General features: G+C 45.7%; 3 protein-coding genes across 4 annotated transcripts; 1 reads left to right on the top strand and 2 right to left on the bottom strand.

Annotated features, from left to right (window-relative positions):
* Nucleotides 1-1,991: 1,991 nt before the first annotated feature.
* LOC127763320 (uncharacterized) lies at nt 1,992-4,319 on the bottom strand. The gene is made up of 4 exons (XM_052287987.1): nt 4,059-4,319; nt 3,070-3,388; nt 2,634-2,692; nt 1,992-2,345 (listed from the first exon to the last, which is right to left on the bottom strand). The coding sequence occupies exons 1-4, from the start codon at nt 4,300-4,302 to the stop codon at nt 2,299-2,301; spliced, it is 669 nt and encodes a 222-aa protein (XP_052143947.1). The 5' UTR covers nt 4,303-4,319; the 3' UTR covers nt 1,992-2,298.
* Nucleotides 4,320-8,458: 4,139 nt separating this feature from the next.
* Nucleotides 8,459-12,195, top strand: LOC127769562 (uncharacterized). Of its 2 annotated transcripts, none has more exons than XM_052295161.1 (3): nt 8,459-8,769; nt 9,241-11,291; nt 11,706-12,195. In XM_052295161.1, the coding sequence occupies exons 2-3, from the start codon at nt 9,356-9,358 to the stop codon at nt 11,852-11,854; spliced, it is 2,085 nt and encodes a 694-aa protein (XP_052151121.1). In that variant the 5' UTR covers nt 8,459-8,769; nt 9,241-9,355; the 3' UTR covers nt 11,855-12,195. The 2 variants fall into 2 exon arrangements, with proteins under 2 accessions (XP_052151121.1, XP_052151128.1); XM_052295168.1 differs by lacking the exon at nt 8,459-8,769 and adding an exon at nt 8,960-9,086.
* Nucleotides 12,196-16,359: 4,164 nt separating this feature from the next.
* Nucleotides 16,360-17,440, bottom strand: LOC127760326 (uncharacterized). Its single transcript, XM_052284568.1, has 2 exons — nt 16,952-17,440; nt 16,360-16,772 (listed from the first exon to the last, which is right to left on the bottom strand). Exons 1-2 carry the CDS (start codon nt 17,351-17,353, stop codon nt 16,767-16,769), a joined length of 408 nt encoding a protein of 135 aa, XP_052140528.1. The 5' UTR covers nt 17,354-17,440; the 3' UTR covers nt 16,360-16,766.
* Nucleotides 17,441-18,024: the final 584 nt, after the last annotated feature.

Raw genomic sequence — 18,024 nt, 5'->3', positions numbered from 1 at the left:
ACGAAATTCTAATGAAATTGGGAACCTGATTGGAACCGGTGAAAGAGCAACTGATATCATAAGGCTATGTGCTTATGTTGGTTGGATATTGTGCTGTCAGCATCACTACCACTATTTCTTGTGCCATCAACTCGTATTTCCATCACTCTGGCCTGAATATTGCATGGTTACATTCCATCGAACGCTGGTTAGGTACTGCTCCCTCCGTCAAAAAAACAAATCTAATACTGGATGTGATATATTTTAGTACAATAAATATGAACAGAGATATGTCTAGATATATCTAGATTCGTAGTACTATGATTTATCATATCCAGTACTAGATTGGTTTTTTATGGGACGGAGGAAGTACCACTTACTACTGCTTAACGATTACTCCTACTGAAAATCTCGGTAGCTAGGCTCGGATTAGCAAGCAAACCAGAACGCAATTTGACCAATCAATCTCTCCCTCTTTTTTTTTTCTTTTCATCGCAAAACTCCAAGGCGGAGATCACAATTTCACAAGTGGTTTGCATCAAAAGGGAGGCCAATGTGTTGCGATGCGAAGGTGGCCGTCCCTGTCAAGGCGATCTTGTGTTCGTGAGGTTGGCAGGGCTAGTGATGTGTGTTCGTCGCTTCTATTCCATCATTTTCTCCGAGGATAGAAAGAAAGGATAGATGGATATGTGGAGATCGTAGATAGATCAACAGTGATATTTTCTTTCCCCGCGGTTATGTGGTCGATCGTGGTCGCCCTCCGCAATATTCTCCCCGTTCTTTCAGGAAGTTCAGGTTCATGCATGATGCATGGGAGTATGATGGCCTTTGGGCTCGTGATAGGGTAGTAACTCATTGGTAGGATCCAGTTGGTGGAATTCTGTAGCACCAATAGACACATATCTGTCTGGAGGATGAAGAAAAAGGGCACATATCTACTGATCTCGACGTGTGATAAACTTTAGAAGATCCCTCCTCCAACCGATACTCTCTCCGTATTAAAATAAAATATATGGTAATCTAGCATTTTATTAGATACCACTTAACATTATTCATAATATTATGTAGTATTTAATCGAGTACTAAGTTACATGAAGGTAGTATGTTATCGTAAAAAGAAATCAGAGAAAATAGTGTATACGCTTGCTGGAAAAGACGTACTTCTTGTATGGTCAATGACTTGTATACGTGTTTCTAAAATACAGTAGGCTGTGGACTTTGCTATTTTAATTAGCTGGAAACGAGAAAAATGCATGCATGCGAATATGCGATGCAATTTTGTGGCGTCGCGTGCAGTGGAACTGGAACGAGCCAACGACGACGCGTTCGCAAGACTAGCTAGCCAAAGCACACTTCTCTTTGAGCTCCTTTAATGAATATTTTAAGAAACCATATAGTTCAGTGACTTTTCTCATGCAAACGTTGCCACTTGATAGCACATTCGTTGAATCATGCTGTTCTAATCCTAGGCAAGTACGGAGCAAGGACAAGTGACTCACTCAATAGGGGTCATTTACTTAATCAAAAGGTGATTAGTGATTCTCTGGGAAATCAGAGTGAAACGATCTCATCTAAGTGGCCGTTCCATACATGCTTTGTACGACTAAATAACAGATCAGCTGTACGCTCTTAAACATGGCTTAATTCGCGGAGTTGCGTGGCAGCTTTCACGGAGCATCTATACCCAATATCTAATTTGCCATGCTTGGTTGTGATTGTGTTGTTTATACAGAAAAAAAAAATGAATTACTATTAAATAAGAAGCAGTGCTCCAGATGAACTCCTCCCCTGATCTGGACAGACATTGGACGGACAGCCTTTGTTATACAGTGTGGTAGCGCACCATTTGCAGATATTTTATGGCATATAAGTTGGTGGAACAGCGTCCCAAATCAACGGTGGTGTGCCAAAGTCTGGAACAGTTTAACAGCTGGCCACATATTCCATTTTTCTACTTTGGTCTCGATTGTATCAATGGTTATGTGGCCCAATGTTGACTACAAACATAGAGCTAGCCATGAATAAATTATTCCATTCTCCAAAAGAGTGAGCCGTCAAGACTCTAACAGACAAAATCGAAATTCCAATAGCACAAAAGTATGTGGCAATAGCCTATGATAAAAAGAAAAATCTAGCGATAGTGTATATAGTCAGCGACAGGTCACCTTTTTTTTTCCCAGAGAAACATCAGAGAAAATAGAAGGCACAATACATCAAAGAATTGTCTGTTTGAACTTTGCATAAAGAGCGCTGATAAGAATCCCTTGAAACTCGAAGAACTGTACATTTTACAGGGAACAATCATACATAATTTCTCAATCATGACTTCGCCTTCGCCTTGTGCGTGATCCTAGTTTTAACGCCTCCTGTATTGAAAAATCAGCAACGTGAGCATTCATCAAGCAAAAGTGTTTCGAATCTAATGTCAAGTATGAAGCAATAGCATCTAAGAACGCATTGCATCCTTCTTTTAAATTTTAATGGAAACAGGATAGATCGCCAGCATTAGCTAAACAAAAATCAGCAATGGCACCGGAAGAAAATGCACACGATTGAGTGTAGAACTCATAGAATCACTACAATAGACCTATTCCAATTTCTCAATAACCAAGCAAATGATATCATCTAGCGCTCATGAAGGATGAGATACATACCTTCAGCTTCCTCAAACTCAACTTCTTTAATCACTTCAGCAGCAGCATGGTATTCAAACCTACAGAGAGAAGAACCTGACAAATTAGACTATCATAGACTGGCAACAAAATGCAGTAAATGTCTAAAGGCATCTGAGGTGCTAGATCAGAAGACTGAACCCAACGACACTAACCAATGCTGAGAGGTTCAGTAAAAAGTAGCAACTAATCACGAATAATGTTATCACGACAGTTGGCATTTGCTCTCATAAAGTATATGCTAATAGGAAAATAGATATCAATAGCAGTTCTAACTTCCAAGTGTTTTTGGGATTTAAAATCTCATACGTTTGCATTCCCAGAAAAATTAGCTACATGTGAGATGTTGTTCAGAGTACATCCTATGGTTAATAGTATGGGATACCAAAGCTTCATCACAAAGACCGTAGCCATATACCTGTTAGAAGAAGCCACTTGAGGCTGATATTCAGAATTGCTCTTAATAGCCTTAATTATAATATCCACTATTTCCTTCTTTCTAGTGCTGGCCATTAAACAATCATACTCAGTTGGCACGATGATTGCAAAGAAGTTATCACTGAGCTTGCTTATACATAGCTTATCGACAGCCGCGAGCGCTATCCTCCTCTTCAATATATCAGCATCAGGATCAACAAGGTAGAGAGCAAAATCTGTGATCACAAGGATGCGCCTTTTCATCTTTCCTGATTGAGTGAACTTCAATACCTTATCTGCAAACAGAACTTTGTTGTCCCCTGCAATGTATCAAAGGTCATGACCTGCTTTAGAAATCTGGTGATGCTAAATACAAAAAGAACATGGTATAGTGAGAATATCATATGCTGTGCATAGTACAACATATTTAGCAGCAGGAACCAACAATTGCCGTGCCGCAAACAATTTCCTCTGCTTGGAGAAGATTCTTCACGCTACAATAGGCTCTTAAACATCTATGATTAGAAACTAGTACAGCATTCACGCAAACGAATGATTTAAAACGCCTTTAGCAGCTAGGTTGCATCAAATCAGGTTGTCAACCAACTATTGAGCAGTATTAGCCAATTCTATATGTCACTCAAGAGAGTAAAAATCAGAGAGAAACTGCACAGCAGCTCTAATCTCTGCATGGTTCAGCACATCAAATCGCACAATCAAAATCACTTTGCTACGGGGGCTTAACTTGTATATGGAGCTATCGATCGAATCAACACCTAATAGCTGATTGACAATTCGCGACAAATTTATTATCCAAACTACCACTGCCACATCGGAGGGGTAAAAGAAAATCACACCTCCGCCACGGATCAGATCCAAGCAACTGAACCACCGCAACATGCACGATCCGAACCTACCAACCCAAGATCGCACCCCGCAGGCCACAGCACACGAATTTCCGACCAAAGAAACGGGAGGGGCGGGGGGCACCTTGCTTGGAGAGGATCTTGGTGAGGCACGGGTCGTTGGGGATGCCGATGTAGTCGCCCTTGCAGTCGCGGTACACCGCCGAGCGGCGCCGCACCCTTGACGCCATGAGGAGCCCCGCCGCGGGGGCCGCCGACACGTCCTCCCCCGCGCCGCCGTTCGCGGCGGCCGCCGCCGGCGGGGGCGGGGCGGCGGCGGCGGGCTCGGGGTCCACCTGGATCCGCCTGAGAGGTCGGAACCGGTCCATCTCTACGGATCGGAGTCGTCGGAGGGGGAGGAATGAGGTGGAAGTCGCAAGAAAGGAGGAAAACGGAGAGAGCGGTCGCCTGGTTGGGCCGTCAGGTTAACGCGGTTAGGCCTTTGGGCCCAATTTGCGGTCGTGGCTTTGGGCCTTTAATGGAGTAGCATTTATATAAGCTGGCCTGTTTGTTTCGTTAAGAGTTCTTTTTTTTTTCCTTTTTTTTTAGAGACAGAGCGGTTTTCTCTACGTTTTGCCGCCCGTGCATTGCAACTGGCTCATGTGATATGAGAGTGAGTATACTGGGATTGGATCTAACCGATTGCTCTAAGATCAACCGTTTTTTCTGATTTTCCTTTTAACCAATCGTTTGATTTGTTCTTCCTGATTTTCTTGAGGATGGGGTAGTTGTATGTGCAATGTGAGATGAAGGAAAGATACGACTGCCCTTTTATAGTAGTAGGGATAATGGAGTGTATTTCGGTCTCTACTTCAAAGAGGTTACAACCAATTAGTATATAGTTTGTAGTTCAACCGACTATGTATTACCGATCACGGTTTGTTTGATGGATAACAAGAAAATTAATTGGAATTTGGAACACACAGAAACACACCTTCTATAGTTGGTGAAAAATCTACATGTTGTGTGTGATCCTGGTCCTCATCATACCTAGACAAAAATCCTTGAAATCAGTGCCCTGATTGTTCAGTTGATTTGAACTCGCACACATCACCGCTCACACACTGCTACAGAAACTATTTTTTGTTACGGCAATTTTGGTTTTTTGCTGGCGGAATTTACAGCCGCCACAAAGCAAAGGCCAGTGAAGATCAAGATCTTCGCTAGCGGTTATTGACCGCCAGCAAAAATCCATTTTCGCTGGCGGTCATCTTAAGCCAGCTGCCAGCAAAAATACATTTTCGCTGGCGTTGGCTTAAGATAGCCGCCAGCGAAAATAGTCATGCAGCCGCCCAGTGATTCATTAATTTCAAATTTCAAATCAACATCTAGATTCCCTGCTCATTTCCAAATTCAAACATGAAATACAAAATCATCATCAGCACATATCAAACATCATTTACACAATCAAACATGATTTACACAGATCAAAACATGTGCATCATCTGGAACAACATGCAAAAAGAAAAAGAAAAAAAATCAAATCTAGCCGACGACGGACCAAGGTCGACGGCGGCGGATCCGGCCTCCCCGCGGCACGGCGGTGGTGGATCCGGCCTCCCCGCGGCCCAGCGGTGGCGGATCCGGCCTCCCTGCGAGCCTCCGCCCGCTCCCGAACGCCGCCGCGCTCGAGCTCGCCTCCCGCCGCCGTCGCCCACCCGCCTACCGTCGCCGCCGCACGCCCACCTCGCGTTGTCGTCGCCACACCAAAACCGTCGCTGCCGACTGTGGGGTGGGAGGAGCTGGTTGGTGAGGATGGATGGCGCCGGAGGCGGTGGAGAAGAGAGGGAGGAGAGACGCGAGGGAGAGAAGGGAGGGAGGGGAGCTGGAGAGAGGGGGCGGGTGGGTGGTGGACGGGTGGTGGGCCGCGTGGTCTATATTAATAGATGGTGGTCCATCTATGCAAGCTGTCCTTCTACTGCTAGCGAAAATAGATTTTCGCTGGCGGTTGCTTAAGTGAGCCGCCAGAAAAAATAATTGCATTTTCTCTACCGGTCTGTATAACACAACCGCCAGCGAAAATTATTCATCTTTGCTGGCGGCGCACCTAAGTGACCGCAAGCGAAAATATACATATCTTCGCTGGCGGCTGGTATAACACGACCGCCAGCAAAGATCCATTTTCACTGGCGGTCGGTGCCCCTTATCCCCTCGTTACAATTTTGCTGACGGTTTTGGTATTTTTCCGCCAGCGAAAATCATAGACCAACGCCATGAAAAATCGTTTTCCTAGTAGTGACATAGCAACCGCGTCAAAGATGAAGTTATCATCAGAGGATAACTGAACTGCAAATTGATTGCCCGCTTGCCCATATGCAGCTACGGAAGATGTGAAATAGCAAATGACTACTATCAACAAGCTAAGAGTCGGTGTAGGAAATCCAACGACATCCATTGTACGAAGAAGGTTCTCCAGAATGAATTCGAAAGTACCTTTTTACATAGAGTTTCATTGATTATATTACAATGTAGTTAACCACTCAATGTGGTTAGAGAAGCTTGAACAAGGACAAATTTAGTATAGCTTTAGTTCCAGCTTCACTCGATAAGATACTACCTCCGTTTTTTAAATAGATGACGCCGTTGACTTTTTCTGACATGTTTGACCATTTGTCTTATTCAAAAAATTTACGTAATTATAATTTATTTTGTTATGAGTTGTTTTATCACTCATAGTATTTTAAGTGTGATTTATATCTTATACATTTGCATAATTTTTTTTTAATAAGACGAATGATTAAACATGTGAAAAAAAGTCAACGGTGTCATCTATTAAAAAACGGAGGGAGTAACAGAGAATGAACTAGATAGGTCAAACTGAATTCAAATTATTCTATAACTTCACTCTAAATTCAACTACTAGAGTTAAATTTAAAAGTTAAACCTTACTAAACAGACTCTAATTAATGGCCTGCCACTTCATGTGTCCATGAGTGTGGTGGAATCGGCGCAGTTCATGTGTCCTCAAAAACCACTATTGTGTGGCAGATCCTCAAAAATTCTTTCCATTTGGTTGCCTGTGATCGCACCAGAGCGGTTAGAGCAAGTTTAATAGTATAGCTCGTTACTAGCTCTAATTTATCTATAGCCAATCTAATAGCCAATTCATATAATAGTTGTTTATTATATTATTAATATATGGTCCCATCAGTCATACACACTGTGTTTTGAAGTCCGTACTACAGCTGGCTATAGATCTGTAGCCCGCTGCTTTTCTTCCTTATCTTTTATTACTGTTTATAGCTGGCTAATAGTTTGCTATAGTACCTGCTCTGCTGACCGAGCTAATTCAGAAAAAGGAAATATAAATTGATCCAGGGTGCGTCGTGCGCGACTTTTCTGTGACCTGAGCCGTTGTGTTTGGTGCTGCCTGCCAACCACACGAAAAGGGCAGTTCTTGCGCGGTTGGGCCGGCAACCGACCGGACCAGGACGCGTCAACTACCGCAACGGATACCAACGAACCTAGCCGGCCTCCCCCCCTCCCCCACGTCGTCCGGGCTGTGAGCCGCCACGTGGCGCTCCCTCGCTGCCTCTCGTTGTGCTCTCGGCGCGGCGGCGGCGGCGGCGGCGGCCTAATCGTGCCGTGAGCAAGAAAAGTGGCGCCGTGACAAGCAACGCAAAATGTCACCAAAGAGAGAACTAAATATATTTGCTTCACTAGATAATCTACTCCAGTTCCATAGTCCGATAGTTTTTTTTTTCTCTCCCATTATTTCTGGGAGGAGAAGTGGAGAACGTTGACAGATTTGATTTTTTTTTTTTTTGCGTGGTGGCATGGATTAAATTAAATACCTTAAATCATACCGGTCAATGGTACAGAGTTCAGAGTTGGTCGTCAGCGCGAGAAACGGTCAGTGCCGTGCCACACAGAGTCAGTGTACAGCATCGTTTTCTACTTGTATCAGCGGCTGAAAGGCGGTAGGAGAGGAGGTTACACCAGCAGAAAGTACAAAGCCGTTAGTTAGAGCACACACTTACCCCGTTCGTGCGCGGCATTGGAGACGTGCCAAGCGACCGAGCACCTGACGATGACGGCTACGTTATCCACCATCACGTATACAGTTTGTGAAAGCAAACAGCGTAGAGCAACCTGTCGCAAGTCTCAAAAGAGCCTGAACCTGACTGAATACTCAAGTGTTAGTGTATTTTGTATAGTGGTTAGAGCCCGTTGGATGCATGATCGGACGGCTCACACCCCCATGCAATTTCTGCATGTGAAACCTACCTAGAACGCCTATTCGGGAAACTCTTCTCATCACGGTAAATTCAGCAAGTTCAGGCAACAATTGAGCATTTGGGCCAGTGACAGCACACCATTCGCCTGCGTGCTAGTATTAGCCAGTCAATGTACAGCGATGGCCAAAAAAAAGAAAGAAACGGGAGAGATTTTTTTTTCTTTTTAGCAACTGCTGTGTGCTGCTTAAAAATGGGGCTGTGAAAAACCTCTCGCGGTTAGCAGCAGCACGCACGATTCAGGAAGGAAACGGCCGCGTTTGCTTTGCTGCTCCCCATAACTCCCTGCAGTTTAAGCCCCTCCAAAACGGCGCTTTCCTGCTCCTTTTTCTTCTTGTTTCTTCTCCTTCTCCTCGTCGGCATCCTGGTCATCGTCCTCCTTTTGCTTTGGAGACTCCTCCCCCTTTCCTTGTTGTCTCTCTTGCGGGATCTCTACGTCAGAGCTCTCGCACCTCTCTCTTAAGCTTTTCTTCTCTGGCCGATCCTTGAAGCAAGACGCCGGTCCATGGTCGGATAAGGATTTCAGACTGCTGCCCTGGTGCCGCGATCCTACAAGCTTGTGTGAGTTATCTTTCAGTGGCATCTTTCATGTGCATGTTTTTTTTTTAATCTTCTTTGTTTCGATTTCATCTTTTGGTTTCTTGTTTCCTACAGTATGTTTTTTTGTGTTTGATGGATTGAATAGTTTTTTAGTTTATTTCGTTGAATTATTTGGTGTTTGAATATGTTCCGTTCAGATGAAAAGTACTGAATTGCGCAGTGTTGATGAAGTTTTGTTTTGCTGATTCGATGCTTCTCGGTTCACACCAAAATGTTCCTAAAATGGTTGGAGGCTGGAAGAAACAGATGGAAACAACAACTGTAAAATGTTCAGAAATGTATAAAATTTACTTTCTGCATTTATTACCTTATATTTTTGGTGTCATCATCAAACCACAATCAAGTTCGTGTTCATACGCCGATCAAAGCACTTTGGATGAAAATTTCGCACGTTTGACATCAGTTTCTTCCCTTTTTTTTTATCCTTGTCAGGAAAGGAATTCAATCCGTGCCATCCAAAGAAGCAGAGGAAGAAAGAAGCAATCAAGAAGAGCGCGCGCACTTGATCCATCGTCCTATCGGCAGGCAAGGCTGATCGCCGATAGGGATGGAGCAGCTCCGGCAACTCGGCGAGGCGGTGGGTAGCATCAACGCGCTCATGGCGTTCGAGGCCGACCTCCGCATCAACCCGCGGCAGTGCCGCCTCCTCGCCGACGCCTGCGCGCGCGCGCTAGCCGCCGTCACGGGGCAGGTTCGCGCCCAGCTCCGCTTCGACGAGCGCGGCGCCAAGTGGCGCGCCATCGAGGCGCCGCTCCGCGAGCTCCACCGCGCCTTCCGCGACGCCGAGACGTACGTCAGGCAGTGCCTGGACCCCCGCGGCAGCTGGTGGGCGCGCGCCGCGGCCATGGCGCACGGCACCGAGTGCGTGGAGCAGCACCTCCACAATGTCCTGTGGTGCGTCGCCGTCGCGCTCGAGGCCATCGACGCCGCCGGCGAGATCGCCGGCTCCGACCCGGACGAGCTCGCCAGGGGGCGGCTGGTGCTCGCCAGGAAGTACGACAGGGACATGCTCGATCCCAAGCTGTTCGAGCACGCGTTCGGCAAGCTATATCTGGTCTCCCAAGAGCTCGTTGCAAGGATGGACATGGCGTGGAAGGAGGACAGATGGGTGATGTCGCAAATGTTCGACGAAATGAAAGGCCCTGCGGCGTCGAAACCTCTGAGCAAAAACGAGCACCGCCTCGCCGAGCTCCTCGCTGCGGCGATGGGGAAGCTGCACCCGGCATCTGTCCTTCTTGGCAGCGACTACAGCGTCCGGAGGCGGCTCGGCGGCCGGCTCAAGGAGGTGCATTGGATGGGGGAGAGCTTTGCGATGAAGCATTTCATCGGGGACACCGATGCCGCCGGCGCCGAGGTCGCGCTCCTGTGTTCGGTGGCGCACCCGAACGTCGCGCACGCCGCGTACTGCTTCCACGACGAGGAGAAGAAAGAGTACTTCGTGGTCATGGACCAGCTCATGGCCAAGGACCTCGGGAGCTACGTCAAGGAGGTGAGCTGCCCGCGGCGGCGGATCCCGTTCCCGCTCGTCGTCGCCGTCGACATTATGCTGCAGATCGCGCGCGGGATGGAGTACCTGCACGCGAAGAGGATAAACCACGGCGAGCTGAACCCTTCCAACGTGCTCGTCAAGCCGCGCCAACCCGATGGCGGCTACGTGCATGTGAAGGTCGCCGGATATGGGCAGCCAGCTGGCATCACAGCCGGCGGCGCAAAAGCTTCCGCCAATGGCAACGCCAACGGCAACGACAACTCCTGCATCTGGTACGCGCCGGAGGTGCTCAGGTCCGACGGCGTCGCGGACGCCGCGGCGGCGGGGAGGTGCACCGAGAAGGCCGACGTGTACAGCTTCGCCATGATCTGCTTCGAGCTGCTGACCGGCAAGGTGCCGTTCGAGGACAACCACCTGCAGGGCGACAAGACGAGCAAGAACATCTGCGCCGGCGAGCGGCCGCTGTTCCCGTTCCAGGCGCCCAAGTACCTCACCGCGCTGACGAAGCGGTGCTGGCACGCCGACCCGGCGCAGCGGCCGGCGTTCGCCTCCATCTGCCGCGTCCTCCGGTACGTCAAGCGGTTCCTGATCCTGAACCCGGAGCAGCAGCAGCAGCAGCAGGGCCAGACCGACGACGCGCCCAAGCCGGCCGTCGACTACCTCGACATCGAGGCGCAGCTGCTGAAGAAGCTCCCGGCGTGGCAGCGTGGCGGCGAGGCGCCGCGCGTCGCCGACGTGCCGTTCCAGATGTTCGCGTACAGGGTCATGGAGAGGGAGAAGGCCGCCGGCGCCGTGCACGTCGCCAAGGACAGGGCCTCGGATTCGGGCAGCGACGGGAACTCGCTGTACGGCGACGAGAACGGGTTCGGTGCAATGTCGCCGGAGCACACCTTCTCCGCCGTGTCGAACGGCACCCTGCGGTCGCGGCCGGCCAGCAGCGACGGCAGGTTGCCGACGGCCAAGAAGGCGGACGGCAAGGCGCCCAGGCAAGCAGGTATTTATTCTACCACATTTTTTAAATCTCATTCCATGAACTGCAAATAGAATTCATTGGAACGTATGATTTTCAGCTGAAAATCCATAAAATTTATACAGTTTTCCTGTAGAACATCAAATGGAATGCATGCATTGTTTGGTAAGATGGCGTATGATATGATGGATGGCCGTACCCAAAAAGTGATTCGGATAATCTGATTTATGGTACAGCCGTTCCGATGTTTCTTGCACACCAACATCTACATATCTGATTTGCCATTTTGCCATCGTTGGGGTAGCTATCACCGTACCAGAAAGCACTTCAGTTTGCAAGAACCTTTAGATCATTCACAATTTCACATCATTTCGCATCGATATCATAGCTAGCGCAATCAAGCGAGATGATAAATTGGGCTGATACTTTCGCTTGCAGGGCCACAGCCGAAGGTGAAACCCGTGAACACGGCGGCGAGGACTCCGCAGTCGGCAAGGCGGGCGCTCGGCGTGAAGCCCGACGATCACCTCCAGACCAACGGCGCTCCCACCGCCCGCCGGAGGACGCCCGAGATGGCCTCAGAATAGCAGCGCAAGCTGCTCTCGTGTTCGTGTTCTTGATCGAGTTTAATGGGTAGAACGCGTTCGATGGAGACGGTTCTTTCCTCTTTCCTTCCGTAGCACAGCGTCTTTTTGCCAGGGGAACCCGAACCTGCAGGGGCATATCAATGGAGGTTTTGCACGCTACTCATTTGCGTGGGACGAAATCCCACGTGTTAGGAATCCTTGTGGATTGAAAATGAACGGGTTTTTTTCATGCTAGTAAGATCAGCTTCGATGCGTTGTACCGCAGTTTTTTTTTTCTGTCTTGCTTATGCATGGATTGCAATCAGTGTTTTGTTAGCAAAGGTATAAATTGTGGTCTTCCAACATCCATTCCTTTGTCTTTTGGGGAAAACTCAATTCATCCCTTAAGGGATATTCCTTCGTTTTTGCATGTTACTTAAAAAGTTATCAAAAAATTAGAAAAAAAAGTACGATATATCAATATGTGATATGTCACTTCACAAACATACAAATTCGAATTTAACTTATACAAGTAGAAACAAAAATAACAAATTTGACTGGTCAAATTTTTTATTTTTGTTTTGAATTATATAAGTCGAATTTTAACTCGCATGTTTGTGAAAAAATATATCATATATTGATATATCTTGATATTTTTAAAAATATTTTTAATAACTTTGAACGACATGCTGTTGACAGAAAACACGTGGCCTGGAGATCTGCTTAACTCCAGTGCAGGTCCAAAGCTCGCCTTCGGATGTATGAGCATGCCAGTTGATTTGATCCTGTAATCAATAAGAAATAGAAGCAAAGGAACCGCGATTAAATCTATAAATGATAGCCGATCGGCTAGGTGCCGATGACATATCATTTATTTTTGAGCCGATGTCATATGTGAATCGATCGGCGGTTATAGATAGATAATAAAGAACTAAACCTACTCGATCGGCTATAGATATTACCAATATATAGTTCTTATATCGATATATATTTAAATCAAGTGATTGGGATAGATCGGTCGCCATGCCGAGACAGTATAAATCACTTAGATCGAAATATATATTAATAACGGGACTATATATGTTTATAGCATAGCCGATCAGATAGACCTAGCATGTATCGGCTAATACTCCGATACTACTCTATATCAGGATATTAAAACAAGTATAATATATCAAGCAAAATCTTAATATACTTAAATATAACAATATCTTGACGTAAAGGGCAGATTTAACATGTCAATGAGGCATATAAAACAAATATAGCTAAATCAGATAAGATCGGCTGAAACTCCGATGCTACCCTAATCAACAACCAGAAGGCAGGCTAGAGATCGATATTCTAAGCACGACTTAATAGATCAAACTCAACTGATGCAGCATTAAGTATGAAAAGAAGGACAATATCTAGACAATCAAACCGCTGGAAGTTTCATAGAGTGGTAGATATCTTATATAATCTAGATCAACGTCAAAATCTAACCTAATCGGCTGCCCTCTACTAACGGATGTTAGCCGATTATAGGTTAGATAGCGATATTGCCAGAGATTATGTAAAATATATGATAACTCGACGAATTACATAAACAAGATTAGAGTATCATAAAGATGGAAGCACTAATCCTGAGCATACAAGCCGTCATAACAAGTTTTACCTCTTGTTGAAGATCGAAACCGATGCAGCTCAACTCGAAAGCAAGAACTCGTCGAAATAAAACTAAAGCAAAGGGTGGTGATGCGCTGAAATTGTATTGAACGTGTGTGTTATCAATTACATAGGACTCGGGGTCTATTTATACCCGAGAATTACAAGATATGCCCATACCGGACACGACTATTATCTCTAAGAAACTCTAAGATACCATAAGTCTTTGTGGCAGACTTTTGCCCATATTTATCTATAAGGAATTTACATAAAATATCCTAATTAATAGATACAATTGCCTTCCCAGGACTCTATCCGTGCGTGGCAATCATCTTGAAGCACATTAATCTGAACCCGATGTCGTACACAAGTCGTATTGTCGGAATCAGCTAAATCATTTAACCCAATCTGACCCAGACTTAGCCGATCCTAATCGTAGCCGATCCGGACTCCAGCCGATTCTTACTCTGTTTCTACGACAATTCTTATCTTTGATTCCGCTTCGATCCCATTTTCCTCTCCGATGCCGATATTACCAAATTTGGTTGTTAACACATGCATAAAACGAAAGATGTCCCTCGATGGAAAAAAAATCCATTTCCTGTTTTTGGAAATAGACTACTGAATTTTTCGCGTACTCTTAGATTCTGGCACATAGCTTTTCTTGCTAGTAAGAGAAGGTTCCATGTATCGTACTGTTATTTTGTCATGCAAAAGCATGTGTTGCAAATTTGCAATGAATGCTCTCCTCAGCGGGGGTTAAATTGTGGCCTTCCAACATTCGCTGTCCTGTCCTTTTAAAACAGGCTAGTGGATTTTTTATTGTATAAAGCTCGATTTATAAATAGAATGAGATTTAATAAATAGTGTACAATTATTCTATATACCACTTCATCGATTAATCTATATTGTTATACTTTGGACCATCAAGATCGTACTATATGTATCTTCTTTTTGCAATAATTGTGGTCCTTCGTAGAATTCAAAATGAACATAATAATTTTTTCCCTCTATATTAAATTAAGAGTATATGAAAGTTTGACCATCTTTTATTAACAAAGTTTTGTTTTAAACCATTTTTTTTCTACTTTTTAAATTTTGGACTAGGTAATTTTGCCTTTGTCCTAATTTTGACCCTCCGAAACCACTTTTTAACACATCAACGATCTTAAGTCGAATCTGGCACATCAGCAAACTTCCTCCCTATATGGGAGACTTATCTTTGCTAAGAACCACACATTGGCTGTCTAATAAGCTAAAGCAAAAAAAAACAAACTTTAAATTTTCAATCTTAGTTTTGATGTTGATTTTAAGATATTTTCAACGTAATTTCTTTTTCAGCATTGACTTTTAAATCGCTACGAACACATAAAAAGTTTTATAATTAAATTAGTTTTGACCTAAAAGTAAGGCTAAACATTGCTAGAAAATAGAGAATTAAGGTGGTCCAAAGTACAATAAGCATAAAAGTTAACTAGTTGAAAGTAATAAAGTGAAACTTTGATAATAAGAAGCAGCTCAACGGCAATTCATACTTGTGCTAATACTATAAGAGACCAAACATTGAACTTTCTCAAATGCGAGTAAAAATGATATGTTGTAATGATATGCTGATTTTTTTTCAAGATTAGTCCCACAGTAGTGTGGACTAAAATAGTGGACCCATCGGTTGAAGTGAAAATAAATGACTAGATATGCTATGCTTTTGTTTCTCAGAATTTTTAAGATTTTTCTAATTTACGAGAGTTGACATGTGGCGGCTATGCTTTTGTTTCTCAGAATTTTTAAGATTTTTCTAATTTACGAGAGTTGACATGTGGCGGCTTAGAAACACAATAGATTTGGTTAGATGCGTATATGTCCGCTTGTGTGGAGGTCCTTTACGCATCAAATGTGGTATATACTAGAGAAAGGAGTGGACAGTGTAAAGTCCTGGAAATTGAGGTCCTTTAGGCCTCAAATGCGGTATAAATTGGAGAGAGGAATGGTCAATATAGTCCTGAAAATAAATGTCTATTTAGTTGGATGCAAGTGCAACATATATATTATATTTGTTCTGAAAGAAATTGTATGTATTATATTATAAACCCGGCTTAAACAGGTAAAGAATAGAAATTGAGACGTGTCTCCACCAACTTTCCAGTCCTCTCTTGTACAAAACGCGTAGTAAGAACGAGCACACTAGTAGTATAAATTTTGTTAGACGAACAATATCAGTGAGCACAAGAACAGAAGGTAAATTATTAGGTCTCTTTGGCTGTGTATATCTATAGAGATCGGATTAATGAAAAAACTATTATCTAAAAAAGCATTATTAGATCTCCACTTCAAAGAGAGCTTTTGAATATCAATGCTAGCCCAACAACGCCTGTTACCAGGTGGATGTAGAGTGGAGGACGCGATTTTCCTCCACCGCGAGCACGCGATTTTCCTTCGCCGCTGGTGAGATCACAGTAGCGCAGCACCTGTGCCGTGACGATGCCGGAGACAGCGAAGGCGGCACAGTTGGTGTAAGCCTCGCGCCGACGCAGCCTCGTCGCAATCGTCTCGAGGGTCTCGCCCGTCCCGGCGGTGGCGCATCGGCACCGCACATCACCACCACCGCAGTAGCCGCGCTAGCCCGCCGCCGCCGCCGCCGCCGGTGGCCGGGAAAGCAGCGAGCGGCTGCACCAGCGAGACGCGGCCCGCGCGACGGCCTGCATCTTCTCGCTTGATTCGGTCGATCGCTTTCTTCTCCGGGTGTGATGAAGAGGGGACTACGGGAGACGTGAATACGTGATCGATCTGCTGCTATTGTGCGTGGTTGGTCTCGGCTTTATATGGAAACTACCGGCTGTGAGCCTGTGAGTCCGACGCGAGTCCGGGTCCGAATACTAGTCCCATACCGGTTTTGTTGAACACACCAGCCCGAAGGCTAAACTAGTTATCACTTATCAGCGATTCAGCATTACACCAACCAGAACATAAATACAGAGCCAATTATACAGCAACATCAGCACCGCACAAAGATGCTTATACAGGGTTGGTATACTTTTGCATGAAGAAGTCAAGACACGACACACTCCCCTAAATGTGCCGCGTGTCATTGATCCACTTTCATGTCACACCACACCCATCCATCATCTGTGCACGCGTTAGTTTCTGCAGCACATGATGAAGGATGAGAGTTTCAACTCGATCAACGAATTTCCAACACCAGGAGGAAGAAGGAGGATAACACGTGGTGCACAATGCTAGCTCGGATGGTGATGTGCACCGTTTAGGACTAGAAACCATCACGGATCATACTTCATGCCTGCAGATATTGTTGCTCCATGATCAACAACCATTTAGAAGAGAATAAGATACATTACAAGCTGCACAGATTGCAACAAACCGACTAAACATATAGAAACAAACTGACTAAACATATAGAAATGCCAGCAGAAAAAAAGAAAAAAAAACTGACGCGAACGGCGAACATCAAAGTTTTACCGGCCGGCCCGGAGAGACAACCGGTTGGATTGCTCCAGTGGTAGCTGCGCCAACACAGGCACAGTCATGCGCCTTCCTCTGCCTGATCGCCCATGACGCCGCTGCCCTGAACAGCGTTCGCAGCGTCACCTTCCTGCCGGTCCCGGTCCTGCCTCGGCGGTCGTCCCTGAGCACCACGACCTGCTGCCCGTTCCTCTCCGTAGGCGGCGGCGGCGGCGCTCCGGCGGCGAGCCCCTCCTGCCGTGGCTCGCCGTGCAACGACGGCAGGTCGGTGCCGATGTGCCTGTCCAGGATTCGGCACAGCGAGGCCAGCTCGTAGGAGTCGTACAGCGAGCTCCCCATGTCCCATACCACCTTGCCATCTCCTCCTCTCTCTACGACGCCTTGTTGCTTCCGAGACATCTTGCTTGTGATTACGAGCCACGAAACAAGTTCGAGGCAGAATTAAGATGCAATGCAATGGAAGAAGTGGAGCAGGGAGGAGAGTTCAGAAAACGTCTGGGCATCTGATTTATGATATCTCGTTTTGTTTATATTTTATCCCCCATGGTGATGCGCATGACTTTTGCTGATTTGGTCGGGTTAGGAGAGAAACGAAAGGAGATAAGCTGTCTAGTGTCGACTAATTAAAAAGGAGATGCGTAAGATATATTCCTTTGCTTTTGTTAAACTGTTTCTGAGCTAGCGTTTGGGACGGTCAGCTATAAAGAGGCACCACCACAACCAGATAGCTGCTCACCGAACACAAAGGACAAGTCGACTTTTATAAATCCCTTGGATCGTTTCCATTTGAAAGGATCGTGTAAATGACTAATGAGGAGTCACACTCGTGTAGAGACGAACATATGTGACGCAGCTCGGGCCGTTCACCGAGTACGAAGGCAGCAGAGACACAGGATGATGATATTACGCTGGTAATATAACGCGAATGCATGAACCGCATGGTTCGCAAGATGCCAGCCAGAATGCAACTATAAAGCGGTCGATCGGGCATCAGCGTTGCCGTATGTTCTGAACTCGTTTTTCTTTTTTGTCCCCACGTTGTGTACCGTACCGTGTCAGCTCTTCAATTT

Source organism: Oryza glaberrima, chromosome 1 (assembly GCF_000147395.1).
Source record: "Oryza glaberrima chromosome 1, OglaRS2, whole genome shotgun sequence".
NCBI lineage: Eukaryota > Viridiplantae > Streptophyta > Magnoliopsida > Poales > Poaceae > Oryza > Oryza glaberrima.
This window is presented reverse-complemented; position numbering and strand designations above follow the sequence as displayed.

Coding starts and splice junctions, on each gene's coding strand:
- LOC127763320 (XM_052287987.1), bottom strand. CDS start 4,302: ATGGACCGGTTCCGACCTCTCAGGCGGATCCAGGTGGACCCCGAGCCC. Junction 3,389..4,058: donor CAAGATCCTCTCCAAGCAAG/GTGCCCCCCGCC, acceptor GATACATTGCAG/GGGACAACAAAGTTCTGTTT. Junction 2,693..3,069: donor CAAGTGGCTTCTTCTAACAG/GTATATGGCTAC, acceptor TTCTCTCTGTAG/GTTTGAATACCATGCTGCTG.
- LOC127760326 (XM_052284568.1), bottom strand. CDS start 17,353: ATGTCTCGGAAGCAACAAGGCGTCGTAGAGAGAGGAGGAGATGGCAAG.
- LOC127769562 (XM_052295161.1), top strand. CDS start 9,356: ATGGAGCAGCTCCGGCAACTCGGCGAGGCGGTGGGTAGCATCAACGCG. Junction 11,292..11,705: donor CAAGGCGCCCAGGCAAGCAG/GTATTTATTCTA, acceptor TTTCGCTTGCAG/GGCCACAGCCGAAGGTGAAA.